Source organism: Phalangium opilio, unplaced genomic scaffold (genome assembly GCF_054372755.1).
Source record: "Phalangium opilio isolate 3A_F unplaced genomic scaffold, DU_Popi_V2 ptg000079l_1, whole genome shotgun sequence".
Classification (NCBI taxonomy): Eukaryota; Metazoa; Arthropoda; class Arachnida; order Opiliones; family Phalangiidae; genus Phalangium; species Phalangium opilio.
In genome coordinates this window covers 5,237,642-5,259,463 of record NW_028324187.1, presented here as the reverse complement: position 1 = coordinate 5,259,463, position 21,822 = coordinate 5,237,642, and the positions used below count along the sequence as shown (strand labels likewise).

The following is a 21,822-nucleotide window of genomic DNA, read 5'->3' as shown; positions in this document are numbered from 1 at the left end:
TCCCCCAATTTATTACGCGACACCAGAGACATCACTTGTCCACTTGTCACTTTGTGGTTTTCAACACTTCCCGCCGTGTATTTTTGAATTAATTTCCGACACATACGGTTTATGGGCGTTTTGAAAAAGAAAAAAAAACTGTGTACATGTCTTGCCTAGTAAATCTCGAAAATAAGGTATTTAGGGTGGAAAGGACTTTCCCTCAACGTCAACCTATCCTGGAACTTAACTTTAACGTTCACCTTGTCCCTCCTTTGCACCGTATTACCTATTACAGGTCGAATTGCTGTTAATAATTAGCCTTGATATTAATTTATCAAAGTGTGAACTCATTCGTATAAAGGTTTGTTAAAGGTTTTTCAAAAATGCGGGTCAACACTTGACGACCAAAAATTTTATATTCGGATAGTACCTAATTTTACGAAAGATCTCTCATCTCTGCCCCGCGGTCTTCCCATTTTCAAACAAATAACAGCGCAAACGTCCGCAAAGACAGATATCAAAGCCAGTCCAATTTGTATTGCACTGCCGTCTCTCACTTAATGCCCATTCAGACTACAGTAATATCTTAAGTTCCCGTCGGTCGTGTGGGCATGCGTTCGTTTCTCCAGTGGTTTCTCCGTTCAGAGCAGACGACTTAATTCTAGTTATGGTTATTATTAAACTAATGGCGTTTTCCTTTGGGTCCTCGCGGAGCGCTCCCATGGAGAAATAAAACTAGGAGATCCTATTCTTCTAAAACAGTTTTTAACGAAGCTGGAAACTACTACTACCATTTTTATTGCTCCTTGGGAGCGCTCCGCGAGGACCCAAAGGAAAACGCTATTAGACTTCCAAATACCGCGCCAAGAATGATAAAACTTTACGTATATTGTCTGCTAAAGAGTAGCTCACTTGATTATGCGTCAGTTGGACATGTTCGAATGAGCTAAGGCTTAAGAAAAGGCGCTAACGAGGTGGCGCCATCTCGACACTGCCCCGACGAAACTGAAAATTTCTAAACTAAACTCCCGAATCCTTTTCGTAGTAGTTGACACGTGTCTAATTAAGCGAGGAAAGCGACTTCACCGACGTTGAACGTAAGATTTTAGTCTACAGTCTGAATGGATGTTATTTACCGTCGAAAACGTAATTGTAAACAACATTTGAATTCCACTGAGGTATGAAATACAACAAGGTGTCAAGGCCTTTAGTTAGACGCTGCATGAATGGCTGGACTGTTTTTCATCTCGAGCTAGGCTAGTCTTGACCCATATAGACGATACGTATTCTCGGGGTTTGAATTAGGTAGGGTCGTGTCGGCCTCTTTTATGTTTTGCGTTGGCCTTCAGGTACCTTTTGAAGATCATTTCCATTCATTTATTAAATTTATTTTTCGAGAGGGTTACCTCGAATTGATGAAGGCGCGTTATTTCCGGGCTCTCGAGTCTTTTGGGCGCGCCTTCCTTCAAACCTTATTGGAACTCGATACTAGGCTATTTTCAGTCGCTACAAAAGTCATTTCAACTCTTCACATTTTCTTCACTCGCTCGCGGCTTCAGACAAATTTATAAAATTTGTTTAGGAGCATCGATGTAGATACTCTCATCGAAAATTATTCAATGGTTGTGTTTTATTTTTAACTGAGTATTTTTGGAGGATTCGTCGCGTTCATGAGAAACTTGAAATGATATTTTGAAAATTTTAATATTATAAGCAAGAGAATTTAAATTTCATATTAATTCGGTAATTTTATATCATTTAGTAGCACAAGAAAGAAGTTTGTCATAAATTAAAGCTAGTCTCGGTTGTGGTTTAGTTTCAACAAATGCCACTAGATGCTCCCATAATCGAGGGGTGGAAGTTAACTGCCCCTCTAAACTTATCAAAGGCTATAGTTTAAGCTCCGCCCTCATATACGAGTTCTGATTGGCTCTTTCGTATGGCAAGGTAAAATTTGTGTCTAGAAGATCAGCCATAATGTTAGGAATTCCACATCGGCCAACATTTGCTTTAAAAGGTATGTTCAAACTGAGTTGAAAGTGCATCAAAGAACATGTGGTGTACTCCACCTACTTACGGAGATATGGGCTTTTGAAATAAAAAGAAATCCGTGGTAAAATAGTAGAGATGAAGATGAGCAATTGGGAACAGTCGAAAGCCACCGTCTCTTGTTCGGATTTCCTCTTTTCATGCAGGGGCTAAGGGAGGGGAAGGAAGACCTGGACATATAATTCATATTGTTAATTCAATTAAAGCTCCCGAAACTCTCTCCACCTAGAACAAATCTCCTAAAGAATAATACTAGAAGTTCTCTTTCGGCAAGCTGACTCAGAACGCGTCAGAACGTCTTCCGGTTAGGAGTTACGTTGCGTGGCAGGATGGCTCTGGTTTTGTGGACAAGTCAAAAAAATAAAAAAGGGCCGCCACGTGTTCGATCAATCATCCTTAGAGCCGCCAGACCACGCACCTTCCAACATCCCTTACGCTATAACCTACCCTACCTTCATCCAGCCTCGACGCTAGTTATGGAACGCTTTATCTATACTCGCCTCTTTTTAGTGCGATAATGTCGTAACTCCACTATTATACAATCCTATGATAGGTATGCCATTAACTTTGTAAATGATTGTACAAGGCTAATCTTAATGTCTTTACTCGTGCATACCGTTTTGTACAGGGTGTTTCTTATTTATAAGTCTGATCAGAAGTGAGATGAGACTAGAAGTACTGAGCTAACCAAATTCTTCACTTGGCGATAGTGAATATTCTTGATAACACACCAAGGCGGTCGAACTAGATTGAAGCACCCGCGTCCGTGTTCCGCGACTTTAGGTTGAGGGGAAGGGTAGGAAATGTTTTTGGAACTCGACCAATTTTTTTCTCAGTAGTGTAGGCGCGTGGGAAGCGGCCTAAAATCCTCAAATTTGTTCACTGGTGCCAGGATCTACTCCCATTGCTAGAGCCCTTTACTTCAAGTCTCATCTTACTTCTGGTCTGACATATATTAAACGGTGTGTTCTTAGGGTCAATCTGAGTGGAAATTGTCAAAGAACAGCATCGGACCTGCAAAATTTAGTTACTTATAGATATGGGCCCCCAAACTTTGATTGGCCCCTAAAACAGTGAGTAACTTTACCAGCGTACTTCCACCTGTAAAGGTGGACAATTTGAGCTATGTAGACCGTTCAACCTACCCAAGTCACTTTTTTTCTAGGACCCAATGAGTGTATCTGACTTTTGATGTTACAATCCACGTAGAGACGAAAGTTATTTTCAATTTTCGCGTCGTCCCGCTTGTGAATAATTGAATTATTTATATCCCAACACCTTTTTGTCACTAGTGATTTAAATTCGTCCCCCTCAAGCCTCGGTCTGTTTTTGTAACCCCCTTCCCCTAAATTGCCGGAGTAGGGACGAAGGGGGTAGGTAGACTGGAATGTCCGTGGGCATCGTCCGAAAGTGAATTTAAAGTTTGCGGTAAGGATTAATTCATTTTTGACACGTTGGTTGTGAAAGGCTAATTTTGCGCTGACAACGAAAGCTTTCGTTATTAATTTATCTTTCGGCTTTGGTCAAACCCGCGGAAAGAAAAACGGACGTCAACCATTTCCCCCCTTCCCCCTTAAAAGTACACGTCAAAGATAACTAATATTTATTAATTTTAATTATAACGAATAACGAAATTAAATGTAAGGTAGGAAGAGACGACATTCAGGCGTTTAATATGCCATGCTTTTTCTACGAGCCCCTGTAGAACTGTTTATCCCGCTGCACTCCGCCGTTCAGAGGTGCAGAAGACTTTTAGGATGACCGAAATATTTTAACAATTTCAAAAGGGATCACAGTATTGTATAGGCTTAAGATGGAATATCGAAAGACGTTAAAAAGTTACCAATCCTGCTTTGAAGCCATTTCTAACGTCTTTGGAAAACTCAAGGTGCTCTATTTTACCTCCGACTCTTGCTAAACATCTTTCAACTGGAATATTTTATTTTGAATTTAGTTTAATTCTTTATTTATTGGTTAACCAATAGATTGATTGATAGTAAGTTATTTTTTATTCAACCAAGGCTTAGCTGAAAGAGTCCAGAGTGATCTTCAAAATTTATTACTTACTATTCTTGCCGCATTACGGTCCCATTTTCTCAATATATTTTTTCTTTCTTTTCTATACAGCGACTTACCACAATAACAATCCAGAGCCCTTCTTCGTGGAACCAATAGGAAATCAGACGACGGTAGCTGGTCGAAGCGCCTCTCTCAAATGCGTCGTTGAAAACCTGGGCACGTACAAAGTAAGAAAAAGAAAGAATAAGAAAAAAAGCCAACCACCACCCCTAAGCTGATAGCAAAAACCGAATTTGTTAAGAACTCCATGTTGTACATACCTTACCAATCACTATATATGTCTTCTTTACTATGTATATGTCAGGGTGTATTAGCTATCTAAGTACAACTGGTTATAGTATTATTCTACTATATTTTAGTAGTTTTTCCTCTATGTGCTATAATTAATATCATAAGTTTATAAGATATGTTTCATAAGTATGACACTACCTATGCAAGTTAGTAATGCTAGAGACTTACAGCTCGAGATAACTAGTTCGAGAACGACAAGCGAGAATTGGAGTCCTACACAGGGTGGTTAATTTTGCAGGACTTCCATCTTCCTATTTAGTCTGTACTAAGCCTTTGACAGCGTCTCACCAGGCGTCGCTTTACCTTGAATCTATGACCTACGTCACTTCATAACAAGCTCCAGTTTGTTACCAGTGACAAATACAAACTTGTGGAAATTATCTTAAGAACTTATCTTAATATTTATTACGAAATTTGTTATTGTTAAAAGTCAGTTTAGAGGGAAAACTACTACATTATAGAGGGATAATACAAGCCCATCGTCAAATAGCTAAACCATTCTGTATTAAAGGCAGCCTAGGTGGGATTTTACGTGGAGTGTTTATACTGGCAAGACCCTCGAAGTCTATTTTTCGCCCGATTTCTTAGAGTTTTGTCGCGACATCAGTTTTTCATTTTTTTTTATACGATGAGCACTTTGCTTTCTAAAAAATCCAATTTTAAACACAACGAAGCGTTTGAAGTAGAAATGCAATGTCTAAATCTTGAACGGAAACGTATTGCGCTTTGGGTTTTGAGACCATCTTGCATTTGAACTTCAGAACTGAATTTATAGAGTTTATAAAGAAATTTATGTTTTTTATTGTATTTTGTTTTATTTTTTGGGTTATGTTAATAGGTAGCGTGGATGCATACGGATAAGCACGCTCTGTTGACGCTGGAAGATCGCGTGATTACCAGAAATCACAGGTACCATATTAGTCACAACGCCAAGAGGAGCTGGTGGCTTCATATCAAAGAGGTCGAAGAAGAGGATCGAGGTCAATACATGTGCCAAATTAACACATCTCCCATGAAAAGCCAAGTTGGATACTTGGACGTCGTCGGTAAGTTCAATAAACATTACATACTCATCTCATATGCACCCAATTTGGAGCGTCACAACTCTGGTTCTATAAGGGATACAATGAAGTCCTTTCACAATGTTATAGTCCTATATCTTTCCTGTCGAAAGATACTAAATACTTGGGCTTACAACAATCAGGGCCCAAGTAATTGGGCAAAATCATTTTCCTTGATACTAACTGCCAGGGGTTACAATTAACAATCGGAACCCAAGTAATTAGGCAAAATCCTTTCCATTGATACTAACTACCAAGGGTTACAATTAACAATGAGGGTCCGAGCAATAATAGATTTCAAATGACTGTGGGCTGAATGAGTCACTGAAATGATACCTCACGTTTAATTTTCTTTAGTGCCTCCTAGAATCGACGAATCAAACACGAGCTCGGACGCTGAGGTACGAGAAGGTAAAGACGCCAGTTTACGGTGCCACGCCAAAGGTTGGCCTCAACCCAATGTAAAATGGCGGAGAGAAGATGATAGAAACATTACGCTTGGAAGCAAAAAAGGTCAGTAAAAGAACCCATAGAACCACCTGTAGCGCCAGTTATCTCTTACGTTGTTAAAAACAATTCATTTTCAATATTGTTAGCCGTTCCAAGCGTAGCCGGAGAGTTCCTAAACCTTACTAAAGTCAGTCGTATTCATATGGGAGCCTATCTCTGTATCGCCAGTAACGGAGTTCAGGCTGCTGTTAGCAAGAGAATCATGTTAAGCGTTTTATGTGAGTACGCTTTCTATAGACTTATGTTGAGGTTATCGACTTATGATTGTGACCTCTTTGAACTTAAGAGATACTTTTAAATGGATGAATGAATTTGAATTTTTGAGTGTTTATCAAGCTCCCTTTGATGTTCCAAAAAAATTAAATTCGTACATCGTTGCGACTTACGCATGGGTGTATGATTGAAAACGATTGAATGATTTACTTAACATCAATAGAAATCATTTTTGATGAATACTTTGAATGGTCTTTTTCAAATTTTATTCAAATATCAAAAAAGGGTCCCTCTTTCTAAATTTAAATTGATGCGGGTAAATGATTTTGAATAAACGAAACGAAAATTTAATCTGAACATATATTTTTATTATCAAATAAAAATAAAAAAAAAACATATGTTTAAGTTTTTAAAGTTTCGAGAACCTGTTAGGGTTAAGTTTTAAAATGTAAATGATACTTGAATTTATCCCGTAATACATGTAGTAACTCCAAAGGCAAAGTGAATAGGCAAACGAAAACCTTTCAGAAATTTATGATTGCGTTTGGTAATACCGATTCATTTCCCCCTTTTCCCCCCAGTATTTTTGGTGGGACTGATTTCTCCTAGCGAAACTGTAATATGGCTGGACCATCTTGTTTTTGTTTTTTTAATTGCAACCCATGTTGGGAAGGGACAGATATTATTTATTTATTTATTCCTAGTAACTAATACTGCGTCATTTTGATTTCATTTTGTTAGTTTCTCCGATGATTTGGATATCGAGTCAGTTAGTGGGGGCACCGATTGGTACGGACGTGGTGCTGGATTGCAGTTTAGAGTGTTACCCTCGCGCCGTGACGTTCTGGAACCGCGACGGTGGCATAATCATTTTAGCCAATAACAAGTACGATATCTACTTGATGGAAACCGGAATCTACAAAGTTCAAATGAAACTACGCATCAAAAACCTTAATCAGGAAGATTTTGGCTCGTATACTTGCGTTGCCAAAAATTCCCTTGGCGAAACGGAGGGAACCATCAGACTCTACGGTAAGCTGTGATACTTTTCCTTAATTTTTTTTAGCAAATTAGTAACTTAGGAGTATTATTAACGTATGATAAACAAATACGGTGACTTTTAAACTAAAAACTCATACATTGTAACGTTGCATCGATCGCAATTTGCATTATCTTTAGACATTATATTATAAGTTATACAGGGAGAGTACTTTTCAAAAAGGATGGTAGGTCCGAAGTGCAGTGGGGCCAACAATTTTGACTCTAAAGTATAACACCTATGACCAATTTTGTCACCCTATGGGACAAGTTATGAACATTGGAGTGTTTTACGTAGGACTCCTTGGCCTTGTCATTAGGTTTCTTAAGAGGCCATCCGTGTGTCCCTTAGTGAGGCAAAATTAAAATGTCATAGAAGTATGGAATATTTTCGACTCAAAATTGATTACCCATAGACCCGTCATCGGTCCTCGTTTTTTGCAACACCCTGTATTATATTATAGGTTATATAGTTAGTTCGGCCACATCAGGCAGGGTTCCTGCCTGAGTTTAGAAAACAAAGTTTGTTAAAAGTATTTTTCGCCTGACCAACATAAGACTAAGTACAGAAGCGTAAATGGTTTCCTAATTGCTAATCCATCATTCCGAAGGGACCAGCGTTCAGGCTAAAATAACACCCAACACCCAACCCCTGGCCGGCATTCTCTTTAGCTTCTAGAATATATATTTTAATTTACAAAGGGGGGTAGTAGGGGTGAGTTCCCCTTGACAATATATGGGTCACACACATTCTCTCTCTGATATATGATAAAGATTAAATTTCATTATTAAATTAGCCCTAATAACTTGGGAAATATTTTTATAAATTGTTTAAAGTATGGGTTTCATAGATAAAAGTTTAGAGAAGCAGTTTAAATTAATTAAAGTTAAATGATTTATTGTTTCTCGAAATCGTTTGTTAATTTCCGGTTTTATTATTATTTCCTTGACCCCCTCCCCCTTTTAATTGACCTATAACCCAAATTTTAAACGTTTAATCAATTCGACTTGTAAAAATTATTAAAATTATTTAGCAAATATTTTGGGGGTTGAATAGTAAATATTGTTTCTTTATGAATTATTAATTTAAAATATTTTTTCTTAGTGAATTATTAATTTAAAATATTTTTTCTTAGTGAATTATTAATTTTAAATATTTTTTTCTTAGTGAATTATTAATTTTAAATATTTTTTTCTTAGTGAATTATTAATTTTAAATATTTTTTTCTTAGTGAATTATTAATTTTAAATATTTTTCTTAGTGAATTATTAATTTTAAATATTTTTTTCTTAGTGAATTATTAATTTGAAATATTTTTTCTTAGTGAATTATTAATTTTAAATATTTTTTTCTTAGTGAATTATTAATTTTAAATATTTTTTTCTTAGTGAATTATTAATTTTAAATATTTTTTTCTTTGTGAATTATTAATTTTAAATATTTTTTTTGTGAATTATTAATTTTAAATATTTTTTCTTTGTGAATTATTAATTTTAAATATTTTTTTCTTTGTGAAATATTTATTTTAAATATTTTTTTCTTTGTGAAATATTTATTTTAAATATTTTTATCTTTGTGAATAATTAATTTAAAATATTTTTTTTCTTTGTGAAATGTTTCATATGTTGGGTAAATCAAGAGGTGACGAGACAAACTACGTCACCAACAACGCAAGGTGTTCAATCATCTAGCAATAAACTAGACGGTAAGTTCAAACTTATTTCTTTATTCATTCATTCATTCAAACATACAAATCTTTGTTTAAAAGTTCAATACCACGACACGTGTCTTAGAAATCAAATTCCGCACCCATAAAGGTTAGACCTACACCCAATTGAGGTATGCCCTATAGGGTCATGGACCATTAGCTCCAAATAAAAAAAAATTCTTCCCAGCACCCAAAAGGAGTATAGAAGAGCTGGCAAAAGATGGATCCGTAACTTTTATTAGTCTTGATGAAAACCTTCTTAGAAATATCTCAAGCTTCCATGAAAGGTTTCTTTCTTTTTTCTTCATCCCGGTAAAGGGTTGGAAGGGATAGATAAAAAACGGGGTTTTTGGACACAGCTGCTGTTGGGGCTTGACTGTTCTTGCGGTTTTTTTGCCAAGATAGATAAGTGAGTGGGAAAAAATGAAGAATTCGACAATCAATAGCTGTCAATTCCCACTGCCAATCCGCGGATTAATTCATGAGCTTATGGGCGCAAAGAGATACTTAAATGAACCCCAAATATTCAGGTTTATAAATTATAATACCTAGTCTTGTTTATAAATGCAGCTGAGTAGCCCTCAACCGAAAAAGGTTCATTTTATCTTTGGTAATAGCTCGTAGTCGATTGTTTCCGGTTTGTTCGGCCGGCCATATTGAGGGTTTATTAAAAGTGCTACTGATATGAACTATTTACACCTTGTTAAGGCCCTTTGAGACGATACAAGTTTTTGACTCATTCAGATGAGTCAACTTGAGTTGATTAAACTATTGTGTCGTGTGAAAAGAACTTTATCTTTGGTAATAGCTCGTAGTCGGGTTGTTTTCGGTTTGTTCGGCCGGCCATATTGAGGGTTTATTAAAATTTATAGTGATATAAACTAGTTTAAGTTACACCTTGTAAAGGCCTCTTTAGACAATACAAGTTTTGGACTCATTCAGATGAGTCAACTTGAGTTGAGTAAACTATTGTGTCGTGTGAACAGAAGTTAAACAAGTTGAATCGCCAATCACTCAACTTTTTGAACCATCTACTTGAGTCAAAATTTGTATCATCTGAAAAGGCCTTTAGATGAACAGGATAGTTTTTTTTTGGATGATCGGCCATATTGCGGGTATCTTAAAATTAACCTGGATTTATTCTTATTGGTTCTCAAATACTGAACTAAGGTAGCAAGCACTATTGGTTTGAGAACTTTAAAATTATTCCTTGTATAAAGAAATCATAAGATTTTTTTCTGTAAAATTTAGCGAAATTTTATGATTCTATTTTTTTTATATATTTATACGAGAGAAGGATTTATATTGATGTGTGTTTAACGTTTCAACCCTTTTAAACTGAACGTAAATATTTTGCAAAGTCCTTTTCCGGGCTTTTTATGTTTTTCCAAAATGCCAAGCAGCCTACTAGACACTTTACAACAGCGAAAGAGTTTTTTCTATATGAAAAAAGAAAAAAAAATGACGTGGGTCCCTTTTTTTTACAAGGAATTTATTTTCCACCGAATTTTTACGTAACGTTTCACGTCATATTTTATTTTCTACTCTTTCCCTTGTTTTCTATTGGCTGTAAGGTTTTCTAAGGCTCGATCGTATATTGAAGGAATTCAATTTGAATTTAAGTCCATTTAGTTTCTTGTTAAATATGATATAAGCGTTTAAGTCTTACCAGGGATAGATTTATTTTAGAAGTAGGAATGGAGAACGGTTAGAATTTACTTCAGTCCGACTCATAGACCCCCCAGTATAGAGTCCCTCCCACCAACACGTAACGAAAAGTTTAAATTATCTTATTGGCTAACTTAAACTACGTTTTTTATGACGTTGCTGATGAGAACGGCGAAAAATACGTAATTCCTTTTTATCTCTGTCGCTTTGACCCGCCTCTTTTTGCATACCCCTCCCCGTCCCGTGGAAGGGGGTCCGGGACTTTGACGCGCGCCAACATAACTCTGTTCTCCATTCCTACTTCTAAAATTAAATCTATCCCTGCTTCAAATTAAAATTAGACACGCAAAATTAATTTGACGCTAAACATTTCAGTTAGAGACGGAATTGACTTTACATAAATCTGCATTCTCCAAAAATTAATTTGATAACCGGTAACATTGCAAAACGTTTTTGCATGGAAGTGAAGTTTTATTTTCAATAGATATATAATTGACCTCCTAAAATTTAAATGGACTTTCCACTACGCTGCCTGGAGTTTCAACGCAGTTTTTACCCATCATGCAATGCAGCGCGGATTGAATCTCTTTCTCGCTCGATTGAGACTTTATCCTTAGCTCGAAAGAAGGCCATTAGGCCTAGGTCAAAAAGGCGGCAAGGATGAAGAGAGGTGGGCGGGTTTTAAAGCCGGTGCTCCATATCCAGTATAATTCCGTCAGATAAAACCGAGGCTTAAGACGTTAAGATGCCAAGACAGAGTTGCCGCCGTCTCAAAACTTTCTTGATTTCTTTTTCATAGCTTTTCGATCTTTCCTTCTTTCCCTGACCCTCCCCCTCCCCCTTTAACCTTTTTTTCAACCCCCCCCCCGTCCAGCGTCTTTAATCGAAGATAGAGTCTCTCTAGAAGTTGCAATTTACTTTCTTGGAACAATTATATTATGGACTAGAATAGAATGTCAAGTCCCCCATGTCTAGCGGTGAAAAATTTCTGATGGGATGGGTCTATAGATGATTTTAAGTCGAAACAAGAAGTGATATCTAGTTTATTAGGGAGAAGGTATAAGTTGCCTGAGTATTCGCGCGCCATGGTCCCAGTCCCCCTTTCAAAATACAAGGGGGACGTAAAAGGAGGCCGGGCTATTTCGCCTCTCCTCAGTCGGAAAATACGTAATTTTCGTCACGACGTGAGTTTTCAAGAACCAATGAGATGCTGGTTGTAATTTAGAGGCGGCTGGGATTAACTCCGGACCTACGTTTGGACTGGAGATAAAGCTAGAAATGTGGCGATTTACACCTTTTCCCTAATAAATTAGATATCACTTCTTGGTCGAAATTGCAATTCCTGTGACACCCCTTAAAAAAGTTCTGACCATTGGAGTGTTTTACGGATGACCCCTTAGTGAACAAAGACTGGAAAAAGTAAAAGATAAGAGAACAAAATGGAATGACTGAAGTTACCAGTTATTAAAATGTTTCAGTTTAAAGTCATGATTATAAAACATCTTATCTTAGTTTTTTTTTCCCACCAAAATTACATTTTCCCGAAATATTTTATTGTGAAATTTTGCATTATTTTCAAAAGAACAAATGCGAGGACAGAGTATTAATTTTAAATAACTTTTTGGTATTAATAACATTGCCTTTCAGTTCAGGGAATTATAAAATTGATTGATTATTTCTCTTAAATTATTTTTGAGTCCTTTATGTAATTGGTTCTAGTTTCAACACGCACTTTCTGTTCATAAGAGCGAGCGTGCGAGGTGCTACCACCAAGTAGGGTCCGTCGCTTTTGGTACATTATATTATAAAAGAAGGACTGGTTACTGGTCTCTGTATAATTCTTGCGTCTCGACTTAAAAAAATTCCATTTCCTCGGCTGATTGATGCTTTTTAAATTCCCTTCGCTTTAATTAAACCGCCATCATGTACTTTCATGCCCCCTTAATGGATCCCCTCGCTTATACCAAATGGCTTCCGCGTCCGTGTACCGTGTACCGTGTGACGTACATGTCAAGTTTTAACAAAGCTTCTCTTCAAACCCCCCTCATCGAAAAATCCAGACGAGCTATAGTAAATTCCTTTCGGGTAAAATATTTTGTAATATCAGTTTTGTGTTACATGGATTCGTCAAATTTAGTTAAGAAAACCTGAAACTTATGACCTATCGATGATAGTGAATTTGAAATGTGTGGCGCTTTCGAGGATCGTTACGTGGTTCTTCAAGACCACAGTCCAAGAAATACTTAGGTGTAAGAACTCCTGTTTAGGTATACGTCGCGTCAAGGATTTAGAGAAGGCAGTTTTTAAGATTACAAACCTTTGGTTTTTGACAATAAAAATTCAAGAACAAGCGCTAGCTTCACCTTCTTCAAGAAGTGATATCTAGTTTATTAGGGAGAAGGTATAAGATGCCTTAGTATTCCCGCGCCATAGTCCCAGTCCCCCTTTCAAAATATAAGGGGGGACGTAAAAGGAAGCCGGGCTATTTCGCTGCCTCTCCTCAGTCGGAAAATACGTCATTTTCGTCATTCGCGTCTTCGCGCTGACGTGCGTTTTCAAGAACCAATGAGATGCATGCTGGTTGTAATTTAGAGACGGCGGGGATTAACTCGGGACATACTATATACGTTTGGACTGGAGATAAAGCTGGTATAACTGTGGGGCGAATTTATACCTTCTCCCTAATAAACTAGATATCACTTCTTGCCTTCTTCTTGTCAGTCCTTTCTCGCTCGTCTCTATACTCTATAGGCCTTCTTCTTTAGAGGGGGCGCATTGTCTGGCAGCCTAGCTAGCTGGCGTTGTCTCGGGGGTTTATATAACCTCCTATACCAGCTTTCTGGCTTCTTCTTTTCTTAATTCCTACCATTTTTCAGGTCCTTATAAAACCAGCAGCGAAAAGGTGATTGTTGGCACGTGGCAAAATTCCGTAAACAAATTCGGTCGAAATGGTACGTAATGCAGCTTACGGCTTATCTCCTTTTTCCTTTTTCTTCACGCCCATGTAAATAAACCCTTTAAACAAACACCGCTTTCTGTTTTATTCCCGCTTTTTCTTTAAACGCTTATTTGTTGTTGTTTTTCTTGACGTAAACCATAAGTTTATAAGATATGTTCCATAATAAGTTTGTCACTGGTAACTTAGAAACTGGAGCTTGTCATGAGGCGAGTGACGTAGGTCATATTCGAGGTAAAGCGACATACGCCTGGTGACCGGGACGCTGTCAAAGGCTTAGTAATACAGACTAAATAGAACCTAGATGGAAGTCCTGCAAAATTAGCAAAATTAACCGAGTGTAGGACTTCAATTCTCGCTTGTCGTTCTCGAACTAGCTCCAACTGTAAGTCTCTAGCATTACGAAATGCAGGTAGTGTCACTCGTACTTATGGAACATATCTTATAAACTTATGGTAAACACGTATTTACGAATGTGAGACGGAAAACCTTTGCTATTGCTTTAGTCGTCTTGAGGCCTTTTTTTAATGTTTAATGAGGTAAATCGAAGTATTTCTCATTATATTTATTCATGGCCTAGTGAAAAGTCAAGTAAGGGTTATTGCCATCAGCTCAAGTACAGGGGGAACTTCTACACGTATAGCTTGATCCCGCTTATTAAACTGTGATAGGTTGGGCCGGTGCGTGGTGGTTCTGGGTGAAGAGCAATTAAGTCGGCTTTGAATCGCCTTAGCTCTACGAGATGATTAAAAGGCAAGGCTTTTCGGTGCGTTCAAGGCCCGCGTAACGGTATTAAGACCCCCGAGGTCGCGAATATCAAAACGGTATCAAATTCTTTCGCAAATGAGCTTGACCCAACAAATTGGGCTAAGCTTATTAATTTCCGTTTTTATGGCGCCCGCTCCTCTTTGCCTTAATTCTACAATCCGCTCGCTCCGTGGATGGGGAAAACAAGGAGTGCCTATCCTTAATTGTAAACTGGAGTTGTATTTTAGAGAAAATATAGATGGAGATACAAAATTTTGAAGATTTATTTTTCCAGTATTGGGAATTTGATCCTTGCCATCTTGAATATGGAACATGGGTAACAGTCTGGTAAATAAGAATATTTTTTAAGGTAGTCCTTGGGATCAGTAACCCAACCCCTTGTGTCCATAATAATAAGCTAGTCTCAGGACTGGTTCCCCTTTAGTTCTCCTACAGATTTGCAATTAATAAACTGGTCCCAAGTACCAGTAACCCCCAGAGGCAGTGTGCAATTTCCAAGACTGTTCTGTAATAATGTAACCATACAAGGAGTATACATCCTTACTGCAAACTGTAGTTGCAATGCCCCCAAAAACATGAAGTTGCAAAATTTAAAAAACAAAAACAATTTTTATTTATTTATTTGCTTATTTATTTGTTAGTTGCAATCATGAACATATATTGGGGTGCGATTCACCTGCACAGTGATAAATTTTTTATATCACGCGTTATGATTTTTCAGTGTTACGCTCGTAACGCAAACCTCATAACGCAAATTTTAAATATCACTCTGAAATGCGATTCAACGACATTTGCGCTATCTAGCGGGGATAACTTAAGGCGTTAACAAAGGAAATAATTTAGGGCGCCAAAAATTTGAATTTTGTCGTCTGCTCGCGAAAATTTCAACAATATTGACGGAATAACCACATTTAAAAATACCAACAACGCCTAGAAAACGTGGGAAAAAGGTTTATGAAGAGCAACTGAATATGTTGCTAAGTTTTAGGGAAGAAAATAAAGACGTAGTAATAGGAACTTTTAAATTCTCGAAAATTAATTATGATTAAAGATGGAATCAGCTAGTCGCAACGCGAGTGACTAAAAGTGCGCCTCTTTTTAGTGTAAAAAGAAACTAAAATAGCAATATTGTGGAAAGTGTAGCAATAAATGAGCTAATTAGCATTAATTTGGAAAAGGTAGCGACATTAAAGGGTAAAAACTTATCCATAAAGTTGAAATTTATTCAGTTAATAAAACTTGAACAAAAACAAACGCAACATTTAGCCGCTTATGCCGCAACGAAACTGCGCCACGAAGGTAGTGCAGCAGTGGAAAAAAAGAAAGCTATTAACCAATACCATAAGTTCATAAGATATGTTCTATATGTTTGTCACTGCTTAATGAAAGCTTGTCATGAAGTGACGTAGGGGAAACGTCATACATACGCCTGGTGGTGGTGAAGGGCTGTCAAAGGCTTAATACAGACTAAAAAGGATGATGGACTGCTAAACCGCGTGTAGTCAATTCTCGAACTACCTCTCAGTATAGCATTAAGAAGTATAGACAGTGTCATACTTATGGAACATTTCTTATAAACTTATGCCAATATTAACATTACGTGCAGAGAAACAAACTTTTAAGGACATTCCTCCATGCTGTACAATATTCCTCACGCCACGAGACACCACTAGTAGCATCCCAAGCTAACTGCATGTGAGAGGTTAGCCAACTCTAGCGGTGTCTCTAGACGTGAGGGTAATTATCTTGTATGGAGGCTTGCCCCTGGTAGTTTGTTTCCCTGCATGTAATACGCGCATTGGAATTATTATTCAGTACTATAATAAATAAATAGCTTCTTATAATAAAATAGCAACATATTAAATCGATTATAAGTATTGAACTTACACTTCAATAAAAGCAGAAAACAAATGCTCACTTTACTATCGTTTGAAATAATTGTGGGCCTTGGCCCAGTAAGACTCTCGCAGAGCCTCAATTAAACTATAGTCAGTGGTAGTTAACCGAAAAAGCATTAGAAAATATTTTTCCGGCATTTCAAACGCTTGGGTATCATCTCTAAAAACCTTTTCTCTATTTAAATTTGTTCCTTCCTCAATTTAATCAGCGCGCAATTATTAAAAAAGCATCACGGAGTGCAGCCATTTTGAATTTTTGAGGGTAAAATCGGGAAAACGTTTAATAACGTTCGTGATAAACCTAATAACGCCAGCAAACGGATGGCGATACGATATCCCCGACATTTGGCGTTAGGATAACGCGTGATATCGTAACGCCGACACGTGAATCGCATTTTTTGAAATTTAACGCAAAGTGATATCATAACGCAAGTTTTCTTGCGTTAAAGCCATAACGCATGCCTGCTGAATCGCACCCCAAGTCTGTTATATTGTCCCATGACTGTTCACTAGATTCTTTTCATTGGCATAATTTAATAATTGGGTGTTCATTTGAGAGAATTTCAATTATTATTGGTTGTAATTACGTATCCCCTTTGTTATAACCTCCTTGTGTCTTAATTTGAAGTGGGAAAGGGGAGGGGTTTGTCCGGAAATATGGCGTCTTTAATCCCGCTGGCTAAAGAGACGGAAAGAGAAAAGCGATAAAATGTTGCTACAAGAATCCCCCCTCCCTCTCCTTGGTCCCCACCTCCTTAACTTCGAAATTACGGTCCTTTCAAAAAGGGGGTATGACCAACCTCCCTTCCTCCCTTTTAACCCCCAAACCCAACCCCCCTTTCAGAAAATGCCCCATCTTAAAATCGTTAACGAATTTGTCAAGAAAGAAAAGATCCCAACTTAGAAAGAAAAAAAAATAACAAGAAATCGGGTAAAGATCCGAGAAGCCATTTTCCATTCAGAGAGATTTATTTATTTAATAAGAGGAGTGGAAGCTATCTTTTTGTTATACTTGAACCTTATTATTATAGACGTAGTAAATTTATTTTTTGCTGTAATAGATTTGGAGCTGATTTTTAATGTAGTTGCCATCACTTTATTTCTACTCCCATTTTTATTTATTCTCTGTTGATGTTGCCCCGGCCATTCTTGAATCCATTTTTTCCGAGTACTTAAACAGCGTAATTATTTTCAACGGGGTTTTTGCGCTGCGCTTATGATGGCGTTTTTCATATAGTTCCTCTAAAATCGGTTAGGGACATGGTGTACGGGCCCAAGCGGCTCTCGACTGACTTCATCGGTTCTTTTATGAGATTTTGCGCTCGCTGTTTTTATTTTTTTCGCACTTGGCTGATTTTGAGCTGAAAACAGGATTTGTTTAGAAGGGTTATTGCTTATTCTTTGAGCGCCGTGTACGCGTCATGTGCCCTTAGAAGTCCACGCGGAAGTTAATTCTACCTTGAATTAGTTTGGCAACCATCTAAGTCTCTAATTAGAGTTAGGAGTTGTTGGCATTATTTATTTTTCTTATTCTAGTGTTCTTTCTACGCTTATTTAGGTAAAAAGTACGAATTTCCAACGGAAGCCTTGGAAGCTGAAAGTTCTATCAATATTGTCTCATCGGACAGTAAAGATTCTTTGCCTGAAGGTTCGCTTACTTCTATTTTAATTTACTCTTGCTTGTCTTCATCTTTTGTCCGATAGAGTTGGTGTTGACCTACCTTAAATTGACCGTAACTCTTTTAGTACTTAGCCAATTATGACGAAAAAATTCACGTTAACTCAAATAATAGTACACAATATCTAGGCCAAATTTCAGATTTATACTTATCTTAGTTTATTTTATAAAAAATAATTTCGCTAAGCCTAATTAATTGAAGTCTGTGTTGTTATTTACTCTTGCTTGTCTTCTTCTTTTGTCCGATAGTGTTGACCTACCTTAAATTGCCCATAACTCTTTTAGTACTTAGCCAATTGAGACGAAAAAATTCACGTGAACGCAAATGATAGTACACAATATCTATGCCAAATTTCAGATCTACACTTATCTTCGTTTATTTTATAAAAAATAATTTAGTTAACCCTAATTAATTTAAGTCGGTATTATTTACTCTTGCTTCTCTTCCTCTTTTGTCCGATAGTGTTGACCTACCTTAAATTGACCATAGCTCTTTAAGTACTTAGCCAATTAAGACGAAAAATTTCACGTAGACTCAAATAATAGTACACAATATCTATGCCAAATTTCAGATTTACACTTATCTTGGTTTATTTTATAAAAAATCATTTTGTTAAGCCTAATTAATTTAAGTCTGTGTTGTTATTTAATTTCAGATATAACCAGAAGAAACGGCGATGATCCAAACTCAAGCCCGTATTCTTCAACCTCGCGAAGCTGGTCTTTGTTGGCGCTACTATCGTTGTCACTCGGAGTTGTTTTCTTAAGTAATACCTTGTCCGTTTCCCTATCAACGACAACCAATCACACGCTAGACCTACTTTCACCGCGTCCAACGACGTCAATTTCAACAAGCCGTCAATGCGCGCGTCAACGCGTTACATCAATCAAAAATGGCTTCCATTGGCTATAACCAATTTACGATGACGACAAACACCGAGGCAAAAAAAAAAAAAAAAAAATTCCAAAGACGCTCTAAGACAGTGCTTGTAAAAATATACAATGAACGGACAGACATAATTTGCGAAGACCAATAGGTGAGAGTAATACTTCGCTCACTAACTATACTAACCAACTAACAAACCAAAAGTAAAACAAATCCAATTGTAAATTTCACACAAACTGTTTCGACAAAAAACCAAAAAAAACCAAAAAAAATCGCGAGTAATAATTAAATATCTTTAGTGAATTTTGAATCAGAGAGAAACAAGAAGTGCCATTTCCCATAACTATATAGGTTAAATTGTTTTCTTAAACAACAAATATCCACTGAGCTTTGAAAAAAAAAACCACTATATCTATATACGTCACACGTGTGACGTATTATTAATCACGTGGACTGTCTTAAACGGGTGCTGAAAAATGAGTGCCACCCACCTAACCAACCATTTTTATTAGCTGTTAATTAATATCCCGCAGGAAAAATTTATTTATCATAATTAACTAATTAACATACCTTAGTTAATACGTAACCCTACAGGTTCTCATTTTTTTACGGGGAGGTAAACCTTACTAAAATTAACTATTATTGATAAGTAATTAGAATAATTATTTAATATAACTGGCGTTTCGATGGAGCGGTAAGTTTGTCATAAGGAGTCAGAACTTTATCAGAAATCTGCTAATTTAAAAGATATCATGAAATACTTTGAGGGTCTGATAGATAACATTGCCATCTATTTAACTGGTAAGTTAAATCATTTTCATTTAAGTATGGTTTAAGTTTGTTTCTGTTTCAAGTTAATTGTTCTTCAGAGCTTATGTCCTCCATGAAGACCTAATTCAGTATATAAGTGCTGATAACCTTGCGAGTTAAGCCCATCAATCATAAACTTAACTTAGTAAATTAAGTATTTAATTTACGGTTAACTAATAGAGGTTTTAGGTATTTTTATTTGCTTCCCTAGCTATTAAGTTAAGGATATGTAAATGCATCGAAATTCTATGCCTATATAGGCCTAGATCTTAAATTCGAAAGCTGCCTCAGAATATGGAGAAAAAGGTTTTTAAAAATCGCTGCAGACGAAAAAAAATCCATAATTGAATTTACGATCAGTTTTCCAGTGCTGGAAAAGCCAGTGCCAGTGCCGTTAGTTCGGTTGCTTATATGACAAATTTATCGCTAACACTTAAGAAAATAAAAAAGTGAACGACGCTGAGAATTCCTTCCTTGGATTGTAAAAAGAATATTATTATTAATAATAATAATGAAAAGCCATTATCGAATGAAATTTCTTCAAAGGAGCTTCATACCACGTGGGTTTTTATTATCCAATCAGATTAAAAGCGTCCTTTTTAAATCCTTTTAAATTAAAAATGCAATTGAGGTAAAATTATTTATTTAAGAGTTAAAACATCAAAGGGAACTGATTAGTCAATTAAGTTTAAAATTCCCTTTGCGCATGTGCACCAACGCCGCTAGTCACGTGGGCCCTAGGGATTAATTCCGTGGTGGTTATTACTTTTAAAAATATATAAGGCTTTTGTTATTATAAGGTAAGCTCCTCAACCCTTTATTTAATTAAGTTAAATACCTCATTAACAGATACTAATAATTAATAAACGCGGGTTTTTTTAATTGCCTTCTAACTAACTAACTAAATAAATAATAAAAGCGAGACTTCACTGCGTTCTTTAACTTCAGGCATTGACACGGATAACTTGAAACCATGACATACATTATTAATAAACCACCAATATGGCCGTCTCGAATTTTAACAATCAGAGGTTCTTGAAGTTACGCAGTTTTTAATCGCTATTACGCCATTATCGTTGATTGAGAACTAATTACACTGTGATTTAAATTAAATTATTTCATTATTTCGTATTAATTTTCGTTTCGTTTTTGAAAAAAACAGATACCTCTTACTTTTCGACCAATAAGAAAATAATAATAACATTACGTCATTGTCTTTGGTTAGAGAAGGCAGTGTATCTTGTAACCGCCTCCCAAATGAATGAAACCATTTGAAAAAACAAAGAAAAGTAATAATTAATGAAATATTTATATTATCAACATTATTAAATACTTTACTAACTATACGGTCAGGTAAAAAGTGTAAAAAACAAACAAACAAACATTATTAACCAATGTACTAACGTGTGCTATGAGTGTAGTATAGATTATTAATTTATAAAAGTAGAAAATACAAAATACAAGAAACCTCAAAAACGATGATGTTTATTGGACACGGAAAAGGAATAAACAAACAAACAAACAAATGTTCCACGAAGGTAATAATTAATTAAAACAAACAAACAGCAACAACATTTGCAATTAACTATTAATAGCTATAACTAATATGGCATGCAGGCATCTGTTTAAATTAAAAACATATATTTAAGTTAATTTGATGTAAGTATATATATCTAAGGTTTAGTTTATTAATTAAAGATTATGTTCTTATTATTAATTGAAATTAAGTTTAAGTCATATTTTTACGTTTTGAATTATCCGTTGTTGTAGGCGTAGCAGACTGGAATTTGTTTTAGTGAAACTGTTGTGTGAATATTGTAGACAAGTCTGTCTATGTTCCGAATTGTGTCCAGAAGGCAGCAAGCAGCCCTTGGCCTTTTGAATAACGGTAAGTTTCAATGGAATTCTTGATTGTTGGATATTTCAAGCGAGCGAAGACTTATTTATCTGTCTTTCTCGCTTGTTTACCTTAAACCCAAGTGCCACTATAGTGACCACTATTCCTCAATACTAACAGAAACTATAGGGGTCAAGAGATGATAAATAGGAGTATATATCCTAAAACCGTTCCTTCCTTACCAACTTGAAATCATACAGAACCAACAAATTCATTTTCTTCCCCATACGTGACTACCTTTAAACAGTGTATTAATACACTAGTTCCGTATATCCTATAGATGGGCTTTATGGCTTTTGGGGTTCAATTAGCCGCCATCTTTCAAAATG

The 21,822-nt window shown here is 36.3% G+C and overlaps 1 protein-coding gene across 3 annotated transcripts in view; it reads left to right on the top strand.

The window, feature by feature from the left end:
• LOC149654345 (protein CEPU-1-like) overlaps positions 1–21,822 on the top strand; it is a 64,147-nt gene that overhangs the window by 19,857 nt on the left and 22,468 nt on the right. Inside the window, exons 1-12 of one of the 3 annotated variants that reach the window (XR_016370577.1) lie at positions 820–3,104; positions 3,197–3,919; positions 4,159–4,277; positions 5,240–5,447; positions 5,820–5,975; positions 6,059–6,190; positions 6,927–7,217; positions 8,864–8,929; positions 13,477–13,551; positions 17,781–17,870; positions 18,557–21,255; positions 21,367–21,484. Coding sequence is in view for 1 of the 3 variants with exons in the window: in XM_089845816.1 (XP_089701942.1) it covers positions 4,159–4,277; positions 5,240–5,447; positions 5,820–5,975; positions 6,059–6,190; positions 6,927–7,217; positions 8,864–8,929; positions 13,477–13,551; positions 17,781–17,870; positions 18,557–18,813 (1,394 nt within the window). In the remaining 2 variants the exon portion in view is untranslated. Of the gene's footprint in view, positions 1–819; positions 3,920–4,158; positions 4,278–5,239; positions 5,448–5,819; positions 5,976–6,058; positions 6,191–6,926; positions 7,218–8,863; positions 8,930–13,476; positions 13,552–17,780; positions 17,871–18,556; positions 21,310–21,366; positions 21,485–21,822 lie in introns of those variants that run through there. The other 2 variants (XR_016370576.1, XM_089845816.1) reach the window with 2 other exon arrangements.